The 23,441-nt window shown below is 36.0% G+C and overlaps 1 protein-coding gene across 3 annotated transcripts in view; it reads right to left on the reverse strand.

Annotated features, from left to right (window-relative positions):
- Positions 1-3,198: 3,198 nt before the first annotated feature.
- Slc2a2 (solute carrier family 2 member 2) overlaps positions 3,199-23,441 on the reverse strand; it is a 35,553-nt gene continuing 15,310 nt past the window's right edge. For all 3 annotated transcript variants that reach the window (XM_077794083.1, XM_026394992.2, XM_026394991.2), the window contains 7 exons: positions 22,305-22,420; positions 21,026-21,188; positions 20,336-20,523; positions 17,609-17,713; positions 8,145-8,246; positions 6,921-7,124; positions 3,199-6,832 (listed from right to left, as the gene is read on the reverse strand). In XM_077794083.1, coding sequence (XP_077650209.1) covers positions 6,632-6,832; positions 6,921-7,124; positions 8,145-8,246; positions 17,609-17,713; positions 20,336-20,523; positions 21,026-21,188; positions 22,305-22,420 — 1,079 coding nt within the window. In that variant the 3' untranslated portion in view covers positions 3,199-6,631. The remainder of the gene's footprint in view (positions 6,833-6,920; positions 7,125-8,144; positions 8,247-17,608; positions 17,714-20,335; positions 20,524-21,025; positions 21,189-22,304; positions 22,421-23,441) is intronic.

A 23,441-nucleotide genomic window follows, 5' to 3' on the forward strand; every position in this document is an offset into this window, starting at 1 on the left:
GAACCAGGAGGATATAGACAACCTAAACAGACCAATAACAATAGAAGAAATAGAAGAAACCATCAAAAGACTACCAACTAAGAAAAGCCCAGGACCGGATGGGTATTCAGCAGAGTTTTACAAAACCTTTAAAGAGGAACTAACACCAATACTTTTCAAGCTATTTCAGGAAATAGAAAAAGAGGGAGAACTTCCAAATTCATTCTACGAGGCCAACATCACCCTGATTCCGAAACCAGACAAAGACACTTCAAAGAAAGAAAACTACAGACCAATATCTCTAATGAACCTTGACGCAAAAATTCTCAATAAAATTCTGGCGAACCGGATTCAAATACATATCAAAAAAATTATACACCATGATCAAGTAGGATTCATCCATGGGATGCAAGGCTGGTTCAATATACGGAAATCAATAAATGTTATCCACCACATCAATAGACTAAAAAATAAGAACCATATGATAGTCTCGATAGACGCAGAAAAAGCATTCGACAAAGTACAGCATCCCTTTATGTTCAAAACTCTAGAAAAATTAGGGATAACAGGATCATACCTCAACATTGTAAAAGCAATATATGATAAGCCACAGGCCAGCATCATTCTGAATGGAGAAAAATTGAAGGCATTCCCTCTAAGATCTGGTACAAGACAGGGATGCCCTCTCTCACCACTTCTGTTCAACATAGTCCTCGAAACACTGGCAAGAGCAATTAGACAGACGAAAGAAATTAAAGGGATAAAAATTGGAAAAGAAGAACTTAAATTATCACTATTTGCAGATGATATGATTCTATACCTAGCAGACCCAAAAGGGTCTACAGAGAAGCTATTAGAGCTAATAAATGAATTCAGCAAAGTGGCAGGATATAAAATCAACACGCATAAATCAAAGGCATTCCTGTATATCAGCGACAAATCCTCTGAAATGGAAATGAGGACAACTACTCCATTCACAATATCCCCCCAAAAAATAAAATACTTGGGAATCAACCTAACAAAAGAGGTGAAAGATTTATACAATGAAAATTACAAAACCCTAAAGAAAGACATAGAAGAAGACCTTAGAAGATGGAAAAATATACCCTGCTCATGGATAGGCAGATCCAACATCATCAAAATGGCGATATTACCAAAAGTTCTCTATAAGTTCAATGCAATGCCAATCAAAATCCCAGCTGCATTTCTTGTAGAAATAGATAAAAGAATCATGAAATTCATATGGAATAATAAAAGACCCAGAATAGCAAAAACAATACTAAGCAGGAAGTGTGAATCAGGCGGTATAGCGATACCAGACTTCAAACTATACTACAGAGCAATAGTAACGAAAACAGCATGGTACTGGTACCAAAACAGGCGGGTGGACCAATGGTATAGAATAGAGGACACAGTAACCAATCCACAAAACTACAACTATCTTATATTTGATAAAGGGGCTAAAAGCATGCAATGGAGGAAGGATAGCATCTTCAACAAATGGTGCTGGGAAAACTGGAAATCCATTTGCATCAAAATGAATCTGAATCCCTATCTCTCGCCTTGCACAAAAGTTAACTCAAAATGGATCAAGGAGCTTGATATTAAATCAGAGACACGGCATCTGATAGAAGAAAAAGTTGGTTATGATCTACATACTGTGGGAGCAGGCTCCAAATTCCTCAATAGGACACCCATAGCGCAAGAGTTAACAACTAGAATCAACAAATGGGACTTACTCAAACTAAAAACTTTTTTCTCAGCAAAAGAAACAATAAGAGAGATAAACAGGGAGCCTACATCCTGGGAACAAATCTTTACTCCACACACTTCAGATAGAGCCCTAATAACCAGAATATATAAAGAACTCAAAAAATTAGACAATAAGACAACAAGTAACCCAATCAATAAATGGGCAAAGGACCTGAACAGACACTTCTCAGAAGAGGACATACAATCAATCAATAAGTACATGAAAAAATGCTCACCATCGCTAGCAGTCAGAGAAATGCAAATCAAAACTACCCTAAGATACCATCTCACTCCAGTAAGATTGGCAGCCATTAGGAAGTCAAACAACAATAAGTGCTGGAGAGGATGTGGGGAAAAGGGCACTCTTGTTCATTGCTGGTGGGACTGCAAATTGGTGCAGCCAATTTGGAAAGCAGTATGGAGATTTCTTGGAAAGCTGGGAATGGAACCACCATTTGACCCAGCTATTCCCCTTCTCGGTCTATTCCCTAAAGACCTAATAAGAGCATGCTACAGGGACACTGCTACATCGATGTTCATAGCAGCACAATTCACGATAGCAAGATTGTGGAATCAGCCTAGATGCCCTTCAATAGATGAATGGATTAAAAAAATGTGGCATTTATACACAATGGAGTATTACTCTGCATTTAAAAATGACAAAATCATAGAATTTGGAGGGAAATGGATGGCATTAGAGCAGATTATGCTAAGTGAAGCTAGTCAATCTTTAAAAAACAAATACCAAATGACTCCTCTGATATAAGGGGAGGAAACAAGGACAGGGTAGGGACGAAGAGCTTGAGACGAAGATTTTCATTAACAGGGTTGAGAGGTGGGAGGGAAAGGAAACGAGAAGGGGAATCGCATGGAAATGGAAGGCGATCCTCAGGGTTATACAAAATGACATATAAGAGGAAAGGAGGGGTAAGACAAGATAATTCAAATGGAAGAAGTGATTTACAGTAGAAGGGGTAGAGAGAGAAAAGGGGAGGGGAGGGGAGGGGAGGGGGGATAGTAGAGAATAATATAGACAGCAGAATACATCAGACACTAGAAAGGCAATATTTCAATCAATGGAAGGGTAACTGATGTGATGCAGCAATCTGTATACGGGATAAAATTGGGAGTTCATAACTCATTTGAATCAAACTGTGAAATATGATGTATGAGGAACTATGTAATGTTTTGAACGACCAACAATAAAAAATAAATAAATAAATTAAAACACACCATGAACTGGGGTTGTGGCTCAGAGGTAGAATGCTCACCTAGCATGCGTGAGACACTGGGTTCAATCATCAGCACCATATATAGTAAAAAAAGCAATGAATATTAAAAAAAAACCCACACCAAATTGTGTTCAGAGTGGTTGGCAATAAACTTTTTCTCCTTGGGTTTCTAATGTAGAATTTTAATGAAAAAATTATACACACACACACACACACATATTTCAGCTTTCTACACAGCAACTCTGCTTAAGACACTGTAAGCACAAATGTTGCCTAACATTGTTTTATTTGTTGCATATAAAATAATTAAGTAGCAATAAGGAATAGTGTATGCGTGTATGCTGGTTTACATGTCATTAGCACTTTTACAATTTTTGAGAATCATCAACAGGTTTAGTCTTTTCCTGTGATCATAATAGTATTAAATTTCATTTAATTGTGATATACAACATTTTGTTTTGTGTTTAATATTATCCAGAGAAATAATATTACACATATACTGCTTAGAAATAACATAACTTAGACAAAAGCAAATGTTAAAAATAAAATAAAAACTCTTAAAGCCTTACTAGGAAATGTTAAGTTTAGGTTTAGAAATTAGAAAGATGAATATCACCCCTGGTTCTTAACATTCTCTTGTTTTGAAATTATTCAAGTAAGAAAATATTATCTTTAACTTATAAAACTCCTTTTAGTCAAAAGAAAAATTTTAACTCTCATATATGATAACCTAATACTATATCTAGGTAACACTTATTGAGCACCCCCTTTAATCCAGGCACTGTGCTTAGCACTTGATATTTAATCCTCATGGCAATTCTCTGAGGTAGGTAACATCATTGTGCCCACCTTCCATGAGCCTGGTTCATGGAAGGCAATAGACACAGATGGGATACTAATACCCTGGTCTTCCTGAATTCGCCCTTAGGATGCAAATCTTTGAGATGGAGGAACTGAACCATGTCTGATTGTATCTTAGCGTTCACTGCAGTGCGATAGTGTAGAGGAAAGCAGGGAGTAGGAAGTTAGACAGCCCAGTCCTAGGTGCAAGAACTAGACGCAGCCAGTGAATGGATAGACCAGAAAGTGTGATCATGCTTCATAGAAGCTAAGAGAAAAGTTGCATTTGTAAGGAACTTAGAACATAAAATACCTTCCATAAAAATAATACTTGGATCTTATAAAAAACAATACTCGTAAATGTTCAAATTCACATCTCATTTTCCTGGGGCTAAATCTAGATATCACCTGTTTTATTATTTACTATGGAGTATACTGTGAAGACCTAGGGATTTTTATTATGTTAAGCTGTTTTTTGGATCCTCCTATAAAGTTTTATTAGCAGCTTATTTTCCCTTAATATTTATTATTGGTGGATTCTGTATCCTTAGATTAAAAATATATGTTTTCTCTAAATTGTGTCTCTATTGATCATATACAGGTATTTTTCCTTGTCATTATTTTCTAAACAACATAGTACAATAACTGGATATGTTATATTATCTTTTAAGTAATTTAGAGATGATTTAAAGTTTATTAAGAGGATGTGTGTAGGTTATATTCAGATACTATACCATTTTATCCAAAGGATCTGAGCATCTGCAGATTATGGTATCTGCAGGGGTGGGATGGAGTTTGGGAACCAGTCCCTCATGGATACAAGGTACAATAATATCTGCCAGGAAACAATTATGGAAAGGAAACACAGTTAGGTATTTCTATTTCTCTGAGGCAGAAAACTTCAGAATCTGAATATCTGTTTTTTGTGTATCCATCAAAATAACTAATTAGAACTTAAAAGTAGTCTTTGTAATTCTTTTTTTAAAAACCTTTTACTGCTTTATTCTGGTAGTAAATGAAATCAGGAATCATGATTTGATATAAATCACATCCATCCCTATAAAGATACTAAACTCCTTTATCATTGCAATTTTGAATTTTCCAAAGGCCATCAGCAACCTGAGGTAGAAGACAGAAGCCACCAATGAACCATTTTCCTGCTCTTTCCCTATTCAGAGTCTCTGCATTTTTGTTCAGAGTCCAGCTCATTTTGACTGCTTCCTAAAGTCCTAAGTGAAAATAGTTTCTTTTTCTTTTTCTTTTTTTCCCCCAAATTGGCCCCAAAGGAAAAAAAATTGAAATGAGAAGAAATAATTTCATCTTGTTTGAAATGCCAAGTTACATACACGTGAACAACTTTCATCAAGGGGGAAGTAACAGAACAACAACAAAAAAAAAAAAAAAAGAAAGAAAGGAAAATATTCAGTGGGGTTCTTTCTCTCTTAAGTACTTTATAAAAAGTGCTTTTCTTCAATGCACATTAAAGTAAACATAAAGAGATTATTCAGTATCCCACTTTATGGGGAAAACAGTTTGGAGGCATTTTAGTTCCCACAAACTCTTTAGTATCCATCAGAAGTGTGCTTCCATAATTGTAAAATTCACTGTAAGCTGAAGTTTGTTTAATCATTGTTCCTTTTCAATTTGCCAAAAAGGTCAAAGCACTTAGAACCGTGCCTGCACATTTGTAGCATACAACACAGAGCAGTAGAATAGGGTAGATGGGATCTGTTAATTATTCAGACAAAGAAGAAAAAGTCAAATGGGGATGATTGTCCTGTGTTAGGGAACTCATTGTTTCCAAGATAATTAAATTAGGGAATTTGATCAAATCTGAAACTGAAAATTCATGAAGTTTCAGAATCCCACCCTTAGGAAGTTTTTAACTTATTTTGAGACATACTAATTCAGAAAATATTTTTTAAAAGAGCGATCCTCTCCTAGATTTTCCTAAGTAAGGTTGATCCAACTTATTAGAGATATGAGAGATACATAAAATGCCTGACTCGTGATTGAGAGTATTTTATAACAGCTCAAACAACCAGGCTATACTCAATTTAAAAGTAAAACAAAAGAATTGAACCTGCAAGAAATTAACATGGTTTTGAAATAGATGTTAATAATAACTGATAATTCAGGGTATATAACCAGTTAAATTTTTTTGAATGTTCAACATTGCAAAAAACCATTTGGTCATCAAAGGAACTAAAATGATTTTTTTTCTGAGTACTAAATTAAGCTTTTTCTTTATAAACGTATTTTAATGAACCCAAAATATCCCACATGAAAATACAAAAAAAAAATAGTATTTTAAGCAAAATAGAAGTTCAAATACACAAGAAAGAAGCTGAGTGAGAGAAATGAAAGTTAATTTAACATGAATCATACTTCCACTACCTGTAACTCCCTTAGAATGAGATTAGTAAGAAAATTCCAGTTTAATCAGATTTAACTATATAAATGACAGTTGTATCCTTGGTCTTCTAGTCCTGTGCTTCGTGAAGCAATAATATCATACCTTAAAAGCCTTTCAAATTTAAGGAAGCATTATTATTTAAAAAATAGGGGTCAGAAGATTAGGACATACTTGCTTTTGACAGTAGCAAAATGAGCTACCCTTTTTGGTTTACTTAATTACAGAGTTTTCCCATCAAAAATATATTCTTTAAATTATAAAAATACTTTCTGTGGTAATATTTGTTGATATTTCTGATCAGAGCCTACCAAACTCTAAAAAAATAAAGCATACTTGAAGATGTAGATACAAAATTCTCAAGGAGTCACTTAAAAACAGTTTCCTTCCTGTTCATATAAAAAAGCAGTCATCTTTACGCAGTCTCTGTAGCTCCAAGGAATTCCATTTCTACAGCCGCTTTTGGCCTTCGGGCTGAGCCACTCTTCTTTCGAAACTCTGCAGCGATTTCCTCAAAAGACTTTCCCTTGGTTTCTGGAACTTTAAAAAACGTAAACACTATAAAGGCCAGGACCACCCCAGAAAAAAGGAAAAACACATAAGGTCCACAGAAGTCCTGGATGAAGAACAAACACAGAGGTCCAATTAGCAGCGGTTTGACCCATCTCCTGCTCGGTAAATTTGCACAGCATCAGGCTACTTACCGCAATGTACTGGAAACACAGAGCTACAAGGAAATTGCAGAACCAGTTGCTGAATGCAGCTAGTGCTAAAGCGGTGGGGCGTGGTCCTTGACTGAAAAACTCAGCCACCATGAACCAGGGGATGGGGCCTGGTCCAATTTCAAAGAAACTGACAAAGAGGAAGATGGCCGTCATGCTCACGTAACTCATCCAAGCAAACTTATCCTAAAGAAAAAAGCAAAACAAGATCAAAAGTGGGGCTGGGCTCACTGGCTGCTGTTTCCTTTAGCTAAGTGACCCCTCTGAGTTCAGAGGTGGACACAGCTCTCTTCCTAATGTGTTTATGTTCTGTTGAGTACAAAATATTCTAGTCTCAGACTATTCTAGTCTGGATAGTCCTTATATTAAGGCAAATCATGTAGATTTAGAGTTTTTGTTTTGTTTTGTTTCTTGATACAGAGCATTGAACCCAGGCGCCCTTAATCTCTGAGCCACACCTCCAGCCCTTTTTATTTTTTAAAATTTTGAGATAGGGTATTGTTAAGTTGCTAGGGCCTCACTAAATTGCGGAGGCTGGCTTTGAACTTGCAATCCTCCTGCCTCAGACTCCCAAGTGCAGGCATGTGCCACTGCACTGGCTGGATTAGATTTTTTTAAAAATATTTTTCAGTTGTAGATGGACACAATACATTTATTTATTTATCTTTATGTGTTGCTAAGGATCAAACCCAGGGTCTCACACATGCTAGGTGAGTGCTCTACCACTGAGCCACAACCCCAGCCCCTTGATTAGATTTTTTTATTTGATCCTTACTTGCTCTTTCCTATGAAAGATCCAATATCCTTTGCTCCTAATTATACCAAAGTAGCTAGGCAAGGTGTATTTTTCTTGTGAAGTGGTGGATGAGGACCCTGAGTTGGGAGAAGTTCAAATACTCACCAGAGAGGCACAGGCAGCCAGGTGCAGAGCTAGAATTTGAATCTCATTGGAGCTGACTCTAAAGCCTATTCCCTAACCACATGACCACACTGCCTCCCTGGAAAACAAGTGTAAGTGACACACTGATATTCAGTCTAAGGTGAAGAAATGAGTTCCCCATTTAGTCTTATTTTATTATGTGCTGTCCCTCTGGCTTTATTCCATAAACCATTCTGAAATGTTTTTGACACGGAAAGCACTTTAGCCTGGAACACAGAGATGTTATTTTTTGATAACCAAACATCTATCCAGACACCAAAACTCACCAGAAGAACAAGTCCCAGTGACATGAAGATGGTACAGAAAAACATCCCACTCATTCCAATTAGAAACAGAGAGCGCCGCCCTGCCTTCTCCACAAGCAATACCTAGGAAAGTTTTGGAAAATATTATCTTAGTTTTGTGAGTCACAAAATCTTGCCTTTAAATCAACTTTATTGCAAGAGAGGTCATTTTAATTTATACAGTAGGGGAGGAGGCAGTGCTGTTATTCCATTTTATAGATGTGAGACCGAGGCAGGGAGGGACTCTGGCCTCAGGTGGCAGAATTGACTCAGTGAACAGAGATAATTAACAGATATCTGTTTAATTTGTTTATGTTGATTTAAATAGGCCATTCTAGAGATAGAACCATAGTGTTACCACCTCTCTAGGATTATCCCCTTGAGTACAAGAGTCAGAGGCTGTACAGCTTGCATCTCTCCCAATAGATTACCTGTACATTTAAAATGTGAAAGATCTACATTAAAAAGTGACATTAATTTCTCTCCTGGTGATTAAGTTACTGTTGCAAATGAAACAGGACAGCTGTGTCAACTTTTCTCATCCAACTTTCTCACTGCTTAATAAAGTCAAATTATGACCACTCACCTGGCAACATACAGAATTTGATCATTGTACCAAAATAGACAGGTCTGCATTTTTCTGGTGCACTTAAATGTACCTGGTATTGGAAGTGAACTATGCATTTAAAGAGAGAAAATTTTAAGGCAAAGGGTTAGAGTGCTTTTCTATTCTAATTGAGAAAATATGTCACTGATTCCTTTGAGTCTGGGTACCTTTGCATTAATGGTTAAGATTTACAATGAACCAAGATCACCATTTGTTGAATATGCTCTTGCCTCCATGATCCATGGAATACTACCAAAGCTGGTAACATGCACACTCACTCACACACAAACACACCTGTCACAATTTCTCATCTTGGTGAGTAAATCAGTTAGTTTCATCATTCTATCAATAAATTAATAGCAATACAAAATGCTTAGTATGGTGAGCTCTAGCTCTGAAAACACCTGAGAAGTATTTCTTTTCTTTTCACCTACAGTGAAAACCCTTTTCATCTAAGAGACACATGCATGTCAGAACTTCAAATCACTTCAGATATGATGATAAACAAAGGGCCCACATTTAAGTATTAAGGAAGAAGTAGAAAAACGAACCTTTCTCAAATTCATCAAATATCAGTATACATTTTGATTCTTTAATTCTGACTTTCAAAGCTGTCTTGATGATGCATGTCAAGATACTGGGAAAAATAGAAACATTTCTTCAGGAATAAGGCCTCTTACTATATGTTTCTGCTGTTTCTAAAACAATGTGTATTTACTGGATAATAAACCCTAAAACTGTATGTCCTGAAAATTGAGTTGGACTATCTCCTTGAGACTGGGTATTCTCTCAGGGATGCCTATGACAAGGGTGAGACATGGCCAGTAGCTGGAGACATCTGTCCCACCTAACATTCACCTTTGCCAGACTCTGTGCATCATTCACATCCTAGGTGGTACCTAGTTAGAGTTTGGTAGCCACTCCTGATGCCCCAGACCCACCTTGCTTCCGAGTTCCCTCCGCATTTCTTCCTGTTTTCTCTCTCAAGATTATAGGCTCCCTTCTACCAGCTCATTAGCATGAAAGAAAACATGGAATATGGAACATAGTTCATTTTGTTATTGGGAAAATCTCTTTTTCCCAAATACTAATTCAGAAAAAAACAGATTGATTATGTTGCTTCCAAGCTGGTGAAATATTACTATATTATCAATAATATATTATCCTATTTATTTGAAAAGAATGCACAGGACTTGGTAGAATTGGTTAATTCTGGGAAGAGAAACTGGGTGACTAAGTTACCCTTCTTTTTGTACTATTGAACTTTAACATGACTTTTTAAAACAAATATAATTAAAATTTTAAAATGTTACCTGTAGGCGTGGAGAGTTAATGAAATGATTTGAACTGATTTTTTTTAAATAATGTCACTCATCTGCTCAAAATTTTTACAGAATAAAAGGATGAGCTCCAGAAGTTATGTTCAAAATAATTAAGAAACTATTATAAATACAATGACTCCTCTCTCACCAATGAGATTAGGTGCAAAGTGCAAAAATAAAATTTTAAAGAATGTTTCTCTCAACATCAGCCTGCATGGGACCCAGGCTCACAGTAGGACCAGGTCCATCCTGTCACTGGCAGACACCCAACCGAGCCCAGCCTCCAGCACAGGACCACACCTTCCAACCAGCAGACTAACACAGGAGATCAGGCCAGACCAGATCTGCCTTCACAGACTGACTGGACTGACTAGACTTGCCAGGCAAGTCCGAGTTCTTCCCCACCACCACCACCTGGGAACCCAAGCCTAACTCACTTTCATCTTGGGACACTGCAGTCATCGCCATAGACTACCCCATGCAGTAGCCCCTACCTTTTCCACAACAGAAAGGTCCTAGACACAGCTGCGTCTCAGAGCAGGCATCCCAAAGAGAGTGTAAGGCCGACCCTTTCAGCCCCATCTTTGTAAGTCATTGCCTCATCTTGGGGCACCTCCACTATTATCTCAAGTTACTTTGGCTATTGCTGCCACCACCTTTAGTTGCAGTAGCATACGCTGAGGGACACCAACAGGGTCTGGAAGCCCAACATCAAAGTGAGGTACAGACAATATGAACAGATATTACAAGAATATAGAGTAGAAACTGTAATATTTCAGATCCATACTGCAAGAAAGAAAGACACATAGACAACATGAAAAAACAAGGGAGGAAAGTTCCCCAACAAAACAGGATACTACAATAATGGAACCCATGGACAGAGAAGTTAATGAAATGTCAGAGAAGGAGTCTAGAAGGTTCATAATTAAAATGATCTGTGAATTAAAGAATGACCTAAATGAGCAAATACAGTCAAAAATTGATCACGCCAACAAAGAGATAAGAGAGCAAATACAGGTAGCAAAAGATTACTTCAAGAAAGAGTTAGAGACTCTGAAAAAATACCAGTCAGAAATACTTGAAATGAAGGTTACAATAACCAAATAAAAAACTCAATAGAAAGCATAACCAACAGACTAGATCACTTGGAAGAAAGAATGTCAGATAATGAAGACAAAGTATACAATCTGGAAAATAAAGTTGATCACACAGTGAAGATAGTAAGAAATCATGAACAGAACATCCAAGAATTATGGGACAGCATCAGAAGATAAATCTAAGAGTTATTGGGATAGAGGAAGGCACAGAGTTTCAAACCAAAGGAATGCACAATCTCTTCAATGAGATAATAGCAGAAAATTCCCCACACATGAAACATGAATTGGAAAACCTAATACAAGAGGCTTACAGAACACCAAATGTACAAAATTACAACAGATCTACACCAAGGCACATTATAATGAAAACGCCTAGCATACAGAATAAGGATAGATTCTTAAAAGCCACAAGAGAGAGGAATCAGATCACATATGGGGGAGATCAATTTGTATCTCAGCAGATTTTTCTACCCAGACCCTCAAAACCAGGAGAACATGGAACAACATATAGCTATTGAAAGAAAATGGATGCCAACAAAGAATCTTATATCCAGCAAAATTAAGCTTTAGATTTGATGATGAAATAAAAATCTTCCATAATAAACCAAAGTCAAAAGAATTTACAACTAGAAAGCCTGCACTACAGAACATCCTCAGCAAAATATTCCACCAAGAGGAAATGAAAAACAATGATGAAAATCAGCAGAGGGAGGTATTACACTAAAGGAAAATCTAATCAGAGGAGCAAACCAAGTCACGATAAATACCCAAAATGGTTGGGAATACAAACCATGTCTCTATAATAACCCTGACTATTAATGGCCTAAATTCACCAATCAAAAGACAGACTAGCAGATTGGATCAAAAAAAAAAAAAAGACCCAACAATATGCTGCCTCCAAGAGACTCATAGGAAAAGACATCCACAGACTGAAGGTGAAGGGTTGAGAAAAATCATACCACTCATAGTGTATATTGTATTCATAGTGTTTATTGTATCCTTCATTTCCCCACTCATGGACTGGGGAAGCAAATAGGGATTTTCATCCTCATATCAAATAAAGTTAAAGTTAATAAAAAGGGATAAAAAAAGACACTACATACTGCTCAAGGGAACCATACCAGAAACCAAGACTTGACAATTATAAATATATATGCCCTACATACTGCTCAAGGGAACCATACCATACACCAAGATTTGACAATTATAAATATATATGCCCCAAACAATGGAGCATCTACATTCATCAAACTTTTCTCAATTTCAATAGTCAAACTGACCACAACACAATAATTTTGGGTGACTTTAACACACCTCTTTCACCACTGGATAGGTCTTCCAAACAAAAGCTGAACAAAGAAACTATAGAACTCAATAATACAATCAATAACTTAGACTTAACTGACATATATAGAATATTTTATCCTGCAACGAGTAAATATATTTTCTTCTCAGCAGAACATGGATCCTTCTCTAGAATAGATCATATACTATGCCACAAAGCAACTATTAGCAAATATAAAAAAGTAGAGATACTACCCTGCATTCTATGAGATCATAATGGAATGAAATTAGAAATCAATGATAAAATAAGAAATAAAAGCTACTCCAGCACCTGGAGACTAAATAATATGCTACTGAATGAACAAGGGGTTGCAGAAGATATCAGGGAGGAGATTAAAAAAAATTTAGAGGTGAATGATAACACAGATACAACTTATCAAAATCTCTGGGACACTATGAAGGTAGTTCTAAGCGGAAAGTTCATTGCATGGAATTCATTCCTTAAAAGAAGAAAAAGTCAACATTACAAAAAGTTAACATTACATCTCAAAGCTGGAAAAAGAACAAATCTACACCAGTAGAAGACAGGAAATAATTAAAATTGGAGCTGAAATCAGTAAAATTGAAACAAACAATTGAAAAAATTGACAGAACCAAAAGTTGGTTCTTTGAAAAAAATAAATAAAATTGACAAACCATGCTATCCATGCTAACGAAGAGAAGGAGAGAGAAAACTCAAATTATTAACATCCTGGATGAAAAAGGAAATATCACAACGGACACTACAAAAATACAGAAGATAATTAGAAATTATTTTGAAAACTTGTACTCCAATAAAATAAAAAATATAGAAGGCATCGACAAATTTCTAGAGTCATATGATTTGCCCAAATTGAATCAGGATGATATGCACTATATAAACAGATCAATTTCAAGCGACCAAATACAAGATGCCATCAGAAGCCTACCAACCAAGAAAAGCCCAGGACCGGATGGATGCACAGCCAAGTTCTACAAGACCTTTAAAGAAGAACCAATACCAATACTCTTCAATTTATATCAGGAAATAGAAAAAGAGGCAGCATTTCCAAACTCATTCTGTAAGACCTATATCATCCTGATTCCAAAACCAGGTAAAGACACATCAAAAAAAGAAAACTTCAGATCAGTATATCTAATGAATATAGATGCAAAAATTGTCAATAAAATTCTGGCAAATTGAATATAAAAACATTTCAAATAGATAGTGAACCACAATCAAGTGGGATTCATCCCAGGGATGCAAAGTTGGTTCAACATATGGAAATCAATAAATGTAATTCATCACATCAATCATATGATCAATCATATGATCATCTCAATAGATCATATGGTCATCTCAATAGATGCAGAAAAAGCATTTGACAAAATACAGCACCACTTCACGTTCAAAACACAAGAAAAACTAGGGATAATAGGACCATATTTCAACATCATAAAGGCTATCTTACCCCAGGCCAACATCATTCTAAATGGAGAAAAATTGAAATCATTCCCTCTAAAAACTGGAACAAGACAGGGATGCCCTCTTCCACCACTTCTATTTAACATAGTTCTTGAAACACTGGCCAGAGCAATTAGACAGACGAAAGAAATTAAAGGGATACACATAGGAAAAGAGGAACTCAAACTAGCATTACTTGCCAATGATATGATTCTATACCTAGAAGACCCAAAATGTTCCACCAGAAAACTTCTAGAATTAATAAATAAATTCAGCAATGTAGCAGGATATAAAATCAACACCTGTAAATCAAATGCATTTCTATATATCAGTGACAATCTTGCAGAAAGGGAAACGAGGAAAACTACCCCATTTACAATAGCCTCAAACAACAACAACAACTTGGGAATCAACTTAATGAAAGAGATGAAAGATCTATATAATGAAAACTACAGAGCCCTAAATAAAGAAATCAAAGAAGACCTTAGAAGATGGAAAGATCTACCTTGCTCTTGTATAGGCAGAATTAATATTTTCAAAATTACCATACTATCAAAAGCACTATACAGATTTAATGCAATTTCAGTCAAAATCCCAAAGACATTCCTCATAGAAATAGAAAAAGCAATCAAGGAATTCATCTGGAAAAATAGGAGACCCAGAATAGCTAAAGCAATTCTTAGCAGGAAGAGGGAAGCAGGTGGCAACACTATCAGACCTGAAACTATACTATAGAGCAATAGTAACAAAAACAACATGGGATTGGCACCAAAACAGACTGGTAGACCAATGGTACAGAATAGAGGACACAGAGACTAACCCACATAACTACAGTTATCTTATATTAGATGAAGGTGCCAAAAACATACATAAGAGAAAAGATAGCCTCTTCACAAATGGTGCTGGGAAAACTGAAAATCCATATGCAACAAAATGAATTTAAACCCATTTCTCTCACCATGCACAAAACTTAAAGTGGATCAAGGACCTAGGAATAAAACCAGAGACCCTTCATCTAATAGAAAAAAAAGTAGGTCCTAATCTCCATCATGTGGGATTAGGCCCCAACTTCCTTAATAAGACTCCTAAAGCATAAGAATTAAAATAAAAAAATAATAAATGGGATGGATTCAAACTAAAAAGTTTCTTCTCAGCAAATGAAATAATCTGTGAGGTGAATAGAGAGCCGACATCTTAGGAGCAAATCTTTATCCCTCACACATCAGATAGAACACTAATCTCTGGGGTATATAAAGAACTCAAAACGCTAAGCACCAAAAACAAAAACAAAAACAAAACAAAACAAACAAACAAACAAATAACCCAATCAATAATTGGCCCAGGACCCGAACAGACACTTCCCAAAAGATGATATACAATCAATCAACAAATATATGAAAAAATGTTCAACATCTCTAGCAATTAGAGAAATGCAAATCAAAACTACTCTTAAGATTTCATTCATCCAGTCAGAATGGCAGCTATTATGAAGACAAACAACAATAAGTGTTGGTGAGGATGTGGGGGAAAAGGTACACTCATATACTGCTGGTGGGACTGAAAATTGGTGCAGCCAATATAGAACGCAGTATGGAGATTCCTTGGAAAACTGGAAATGTAACCACCATTTGATCAGTCTATATCCAAAGGACTTAAAGATAGCATACTACAGGGACATGGCCACATCAATGTTTACAGCAGCACAATTCACAATAGCTAAACTGTGGAACCAACCTAGATGCTCTTCAGCAGATGAATGGATTTCAAAAATGTGGCATATATACACAATGGAATATTACTCAGCATTTAAAGAGAATAAAATAATGATATTTTCAGGTAAATGGATGGAGTTTGAGAATATAATGCTAATTGAAATTAGCCTACCCCAAAAAACCAAATGCTGAATATTTTCCTCTGATATAAGGAGGCTGATTCATAGTGGGGTTGGCAGGGGGAGCATGGGAGGAATATACAAACTCTAGATAGGGCAGAGGGCTTGGAGGGGAAGGGAGGGGGCATTGGGTTAGAAATGATGGTGGAATGTGATGGAAGTTATTATCCAAAGTACATGTATGAAGACATGAATGGTGTGAATATAATTTGTATACAACCACAGATATGAAAACTTTGTGCTTTATATGTTTAATAAGAATTATAATGCATTCCACTGTCATATATAAATTCCAAAAAATTAATAATAGTAAAAAAAATAGTTCCTCTCTAGTTTTTTTTTTTCAAATTTGGGGTTATTCAGTCTTGGCAACTCAATACTTTATATAGAAAATCTTATTGGTCACAAGTGTTTGAATAATAATCTTCATTTTGTGAAAAGATGATACAGCAGTATCTATAAAAAATATTATTCCAGGAGACAAAAAGGGCATGTAGTCCCTTGCATTCCATCCCAGTAACAGGCCTTCTTTGAGAGTGGCCTCTTGGCCTGAGCAGGTATTATCTCTGAGTTATTTCTACAGAATCCCTGGTGTTCTGTTGCTATTTGTTTTTCCTTCTCATTCCAAGGTTCAGCACTGTTCAATGTGGTCTAGACAAACCTGCTTTTTGGTCTAGATAGCCAGACTGTAATTTATTGACCGCCCCAAGGTAACAGTTAAAAGTCCATATTCAGAGAATGAAAAACAAGTGTCTAAAATAAGTGGAGTATAGTATTATGACTGACACAGAAAAGCACATTTTTAAAATACCTTTGTTTTATTTATTTTTATTTATTTTTTATGTGGTGCGGGAGATCGAACCCAGTGCCTCACGCATTCTGGGCAAGTGTTCTACCTCTGAGCCACAACCCTGGCCCAAGCACATTTATTTTTAATATTTTTTATTCAAATTAAAATTCACTTTAGAGTGAATTATATTAGCTGGAAGTTTTTGTCTTTGTTGTTTACTTATTTTATCTTTTAGATTATGTTAAATATTGTTGTGAAGATGTTGAATCATTTCTTATATACAATATTTGGTTTTAAGAAGAACATATGATCTCTTTTTTTGTAGTAGTTGCAAAAGGATCAACAACACTTCTAGTTTTATACTTCTACCCCATTCTCTAAAGCACACATAAACCTCTAATGCATCACCAGAAGCTACTTCCTTGGGAATTACCTAGAAGTTCTGTCCAATGACTTAACATCATAGGAATTTCCCAAGTTTGCTAAATTCTGCTTAGAGGCCAAGATATCTGAGAGTAACTTGTCTATTATTTTTAAATGTTCTCCCCAAGACATCAGGATGGAAAAAGTATTTCAAATATGGAAGGAGAGGATCCTGGGTAAACTATGCATACTGACTTTACATATTGATAGAAATGACAAGCTGCCAGCCAGTCCAAGGGGTTTAAGTGTAAAGTGATGAAGAAGGAACCAACGGAATTTCCTCTGTGCCTCCCAGTAAGTTATTCTTTCACTAAGAGCTAATTGAATGGCATCCCAGAAGTGGGGTGAGCCAGTGATTCACATTCTCAGTTAAGCCTATTGGTAGTGCAATAGTTGGCTTATTTACAGAGAGGACTTTTTGCATGACCCATTTAATTCTACACACCCACTGCACGTGGACAGAAATCATTGATCACTTTTATATCACAAGTTTTTCCCTCCATTTCTGGACTAGAAAACAAGCAGTGTTTATCTGGGGTATCGACTTACAGAGAAAACAGTGAAAACCAGGTTGATGGCACCAACTCCGATGGTTGCATAAACAGGTTTGCTGATTCCAGCTGTCTGAAAAATGCTGGTTGAGTAGTAGAATATCTGCAAAGTACAAACAGTTTGGCCTTAATCAGGAAGTCTCACACTCATGTCTTTAAGACAAGAAATATTTTAGGTTATTTGTTTTTCCATGTTCCTCTAGAACCATAGTCCCTAGAACTTCCTAAAGATTTTCTCCACCCTCTCTTTCCAGAGTAGATAACAGACTTCCTTTAGCATTTAAAGCTTTTGATTGCTTGAAAGTTCTCCTTACATTTACAGTTAGAAAACTTTGCTACTATTTTTTTAAATTTGTAGACTCTTTGTTAAAGCATAACACATATAAAAATACACATAAGTGTACAACTGAATTAGTTTTAATGAATGGGTCACACCTGTATAACCAGCTCTTAGATCTGGAAATGAATCATTGCACACTCTGCAGAAACTCCCTATTTGTTCCCTCATCCACTGTCCTGAAGAAATCACTCTCCCATCATCTAACATTATAGATAAAGTTTGCCTAGTTTTGTACTTGATGATGGAACCACATAATATGTACTATTTTTTGTCTGCCTTCTTTTGTTCACAGTTACCTTTATGAGTTACCTTATTGTCATATTTGCAGACCGTTCATATCATTACTCTATAGAATTTTGTTGTATTAGCACACCACAATTTGGTTATTCAATCCACTCCTGATGAATATTTAGGCACTTAGGGTGATTATGAATAGTGTTGCTCTAAACAGTGTAACAGTCCTTTTGGTGAATATGTAATCATACCTATGAATAGACAATTGCTGGACCTTAGGGTATGCATATACTCAGCTTTGGTACAAATGGCCAAACAATTTTCAAAAGAAGTTAGGTCAGTTTTACGTGCTCATCATAATGTGGGAGAGTTCTATCTTTTATGATTAATCCAGAATTTTCCACTAATCTCAATAGGAATGGAGAAATCAATTTCACAGCCCAATAGCTTTTTAAAAAATTTAGTTATGTTTATATGCTTCTAATGGTCTTTTAGATCATTGTGTTATTCCTCTGTTATTTTTCCTCCACTCAACATGTCCTGTTTCTCGTTCCTCCTGCAGACAGGACTAATGCAGGAGAACTGTGCAGACTGTTCAGTGAGCAGTGGCTATACTACTATCCTACTGTTTTTAGGCTGTTCCACAGCCTCAGGGCCAATATTTTCTCAATACCTCTTTAAGTAAGATCCTGGGATGGAAGATGAACCTTGAAGTTCAGAAAGATTAAGTATTATCTAGTGGATATACAGGCAGAACTGAGACAGGGGATATGAATTTGGTCTGTGAGTTCCAAAGTTGTGCACAGGTAAACATCAAGATATCTTACTAGAGACTATATGAGAGAAATATTGGTTTATGAAGTGAGGTTAATCTCAGGTATCCTTTTACTTCAACAGATAAGAATTACTTTCTTTGTCTCCTCCAAGACTCTGAGCATCCATTAGTATCTCTAAATTGTCTCTTGTGGATCTGGGACTGGCTTACTAGTGATAGAAACCTAATCCACATAATTTAATATCAATAGATGAGGGCATGTGATTTTCTTTATCTAATTTCTTAACAAGCTTACGTTTTTCTTTTTCTTTTTTAAGTACTTTTTAGTTGTCAGTGGATCTTTATTTTATTTATTTATATGCAGTGCTGAGAATCGAACCCGTGCCTCACACATACTAGGCAAGCACTTTACCTCTGAGCCAAAACCTCAGCCCCCTTACATTTTTCTTCTAGTGGCTAATTTAGTCTGCATGACACAAGGGTTTCTTTGTGTATTTTTTATCAGCACATTATAACTATACATAGTAGTGGGATTAACTGTAACATATTTATACATGCACACAGTGTAACGGTAAGGAGTTTAAAATCAGAACCTAAAAGTTTGATACTACCATATTTTTCAATCACGTCTTATCTACTACCCTCACTCATCAATATTATGCCAACTCATTCTATTGTTTATTTTTATAGGCTGTCTTAACAAATAAAAAAGTTTCTTGATGGCAAGAAACTGTTCTTTGCACCTAGCTATCTGGCATCCTTCATTTAAATAAAAAGAACCATAGACTCCCTATTGCCCTCACTATCAAAAATCCTAAATTTCATTCTCACCTCTGGAAGCCTCTTGTAATTTAGGGACCTTCCCCCTTTGGAAATGATGATTATTCTCCTTTTTTCTCATTGCATTTACTATGACTTTTGCTTTTTTGTCTCATTTTTTTTTATTGGTTGTTCAAAACATTACAAAGCTCTTGACATCATATTTCATACATTAGATTCAAGTGGGTTATGAACTCCCATTTTTACCCCAAATACAGATTGCAGAATCACATCGGTTACACATCCACATTTTTACATACTGCCATATTAGTAACTGTTGTATTCTGCTACCTTTCCTATCCTCTACTATCCCCCCTCCCCTCCCTTGTTTCATCTTAATAGAAATAAATCACCATTGAGTACTGACATTTTAAAGAATTGCAACCTATTTTAGAAAAGAAAATTTTCACTTAATTTTCTGTTTTAGTAACACTTGATATCTATGTAGTAACACTTGATGTCAATGTTTTAAAGCATCCTTTAGTTATTTAGACTTTAACCTCTTTCCTTCTTAGTTCACTTTGTGTTCTTAAATTTAGAAGATATTCTCAACTTACCCCATTGATTCCAGAAAATTGCTGAGCCGCATGCAGCATCAATGACACAATGATAGGCTGTCTGTAGCTAGAATTAGTGAAGAGCTGAATTATGGAGACTTTCTGCTCACTTGATGCTTCTTCTTTTTCTTTTTTCATCTCATTTATGTCTTTGGTGACATCATCACTTCCTCTGAGTCTTTTTAAGCCTGTTCCCCCAAATTATCAAGTTGAAACAATTCACTCAGATCAAAACAAAAATTAATTTATTTTTACTGTGTTCATGAAACAGCTATAGTTCTGCATGTCCCATTCTATTACTTTATAGCATGGGGGTTGGAAATTCTCTTTTGTTAAATTAAATCCTGCTCTTTGATGTAAAAAGGCAGAACAGTTGGCTTCATCTTTTGACAGAAAACTATGATCCTCATTATCATAGAAGCATAAATCTAGACAGTCTTTTGGAAGTCTCTGGTTAAGTCCCTTGTGTGTGGGCTTTAGTGCATGCTTACAGGTGTGATATGGCACACACCAGTCCTATCAAAGTGATTTTGCACATTCTTATTACATGTAATTACTGACTTCATTTGGAAGTCCCTGTTAATAATTTTGCCAGCAACCATTCATACACACTGTTTGGTGTTTCAAAAACAATAGAAAGTTGGTATTTCAAAAACAATAGAAAGAAAGAAAAAACATCTACATACTCACTTTGCTTTGCTTTTGCTTCTTCTTCCAATGTGATATAAAGATATCTGGGGCTTTCTGGACAGAAGAAGAGTAGCAGAAACTGGAGAAGGGCCCTCACAGCAGACAGGCCAAGCAGGATGTGCCATAGATCATGATTGCCCAGGATAAACTCAAGGCCAACAATCTGAGAGGATAAGGAAGAAACTTATCAGCTGCACAATGCTCTGCATCTGCATATGCCTTCTACAATTTGTTGAAAAAACACATTGGCTATTCAGTAGTAATCCCTAACAGTCCTGGTTCATGTAAGCACAAGTTGGAAACCATTACATCTAATCTTAACCAAAATAGGGAAAATTTACTTGGCAAATAATTCAACTGGGCTTGTTTGTATTAACTTCATTTACACATTTAGGTTGGGAATCAACCCAACTTTTAAAAAATACATTTGATATCTAAAGCAACATATGGCTATAGTCTCTAGGCAACCACATGGAAAAATACTGTATTAAAATCATACATAATTTGGGGGCCTTGTTCCAAAGTTTTTTCTTAGAAAATATTTCTTGGGGCTGGGGTTGTAGCTCAGTGGTAGAGTGCTTTCTGAGCATGTGTGAGGCACTGGGTTCAATTCTCAGCACCACATAAAAACAAATAAATAAAAAATAAAGGTTAAATTCTTAAAAAAAAAGAATGTACAAAAAAGAAGAAATTGCTTAGATTACTCAGTAACCCGGCTCCTTTATTCCATCATAGATAGAACAATTGCTTAGCGAAAATCAGCTTTATGAATCCTATTTCAGAGATCCTTCTGGATGATTAAATATGAGGTTCTAAAATTCCCTCTGAGGCCATAGGGTGGAAGGGAAGGAGAGAACCATCAGAACAAGAGCTCCTGTAATCATCATTTGCATGCTAGGTTTCCAGGAAAGATGATCAAAACAAAGGAAACCCATGCAGTCAAAAACATGAAGTTTCCTATTTTTTGAAATCTAAATCAAATAACTTAATTCCTGAATAGTATTGGAAGTTTCAATTCTAGTGCCAATCCCACCAAACAACTTTTAAGGAGAAAAGTCAGAAGTGGTAATAGTTTAACTTTGAGCTAAAATGCCTGTGTTTCTGTACCATTTTCACTACTGCTGTTAGTTATACTTAAATAATTAATCTGCTCCTATAATTACAATAATAATAATTATTATCATTATCTTCCTCTGTGCTAGTCTACCATGAAAATAGAAAGGAAAGGAGAAGTGGGTGAAGTAGAGGATAAGTAAAATGGAGGATGAGGAGTTTTTACCTGACTAATAAGAATGCCGGTGACAATGGCTAGCTGGTGAAAAGTGCCAAGAGCACCCCTGAGCGTGGTTGGAGCAATTTCACCAATATACATTGGAACCAGCCCTGAGATTAACCCTGCATGAAACATGAATATAACAAATGTTAAAGTACACCCAGGAACATCTCAATAACAATGATTTGATCTAAGTAAACCCAGTATCCAGACTGAAACTCCCTTCCTGCATCCCTTGGGATGAAGGGCCCTTGTCTTCAGCCAAAGACACAATTCATGCAAAACAAATTTGTTGATACAACCTTATCAATGAAGGTTGTATACAACCTTATGATGAAGGGGTAGTTGAAAATATTGATAGAAAGAAATGCTTGGTCATGTATTTTGCAATTCTTCATGGTGTTGTCTCAGTTTTCAAAAAAAAAGAAAAACCTACCTTAATGTTTAGTTTACATCATAGTGCCTAAAGTTCTCTTGAGAAAAGAGACTGAAGAATGTTTAAATAATATTCTTAATAGACTCATGGAATTAAAGGAAACTAGGACACCAACAGGCCATCCTCTCAATGGAGGTGAGAAATGATGTGCCAAGATCCCATGGTGTGGAGGGTTAGCATGAGAACTACCAATCTCCACAATGTGGAAGTATGGCAAGGTCCCTGTTGGGGTGGAGAGATAGGTGGAAGAGTTGGAAGAGTTAAGGAACTCAAGGACTCTTCCCCCAGTTGTCAGCGCAACCCAGCTCCTTTATTCCCTCTACGTATTAGGCTTCAGAAAAGATTTTATTTGAAAAAAGACTTTTGTGCTGTAAAGGAATATGAAAAATTTGATCAGTCATGTTGAAAAGGTGGCATACCCATCCAGCCATTGGCTGATTGCAGTGTTTGGCATTTTCTTAAAAATTAAGATCTGTCAGAAGGCAATCTCTTAGAGGTTGCCTACTGATTATCAAATGGAAGTGGATGGTCTCTGTGTGAAAGATGCTTTGGCAACTATTTTCAATGTGCATATTTAATGCTCCAAATTCTTAATATCTCCAGTGAATATTTGAATATCTGATATGGCATCTGAACTTCTGGAGAATTTTACATGTGATTATAACATGCTGCCTATTCAGCTTCAATAAGGAAAAAAAAAAACATTT

The sequence above is a fragment of the Urocitellus parryii genome, chromosome 2 (assembly GCF_045843805.1).
Source record: "Urocitellus parryii isolate mUroPar1 chromosome 2, mUroPar1.hap1, whole genome shotgun sequence".
NCBI classification, from domain to species: Eukaryota; Metazoa; Chordata; class Mammalia; order Rodentia; family Sciuridae; genus Urocitellus; species Urocitellus parryii.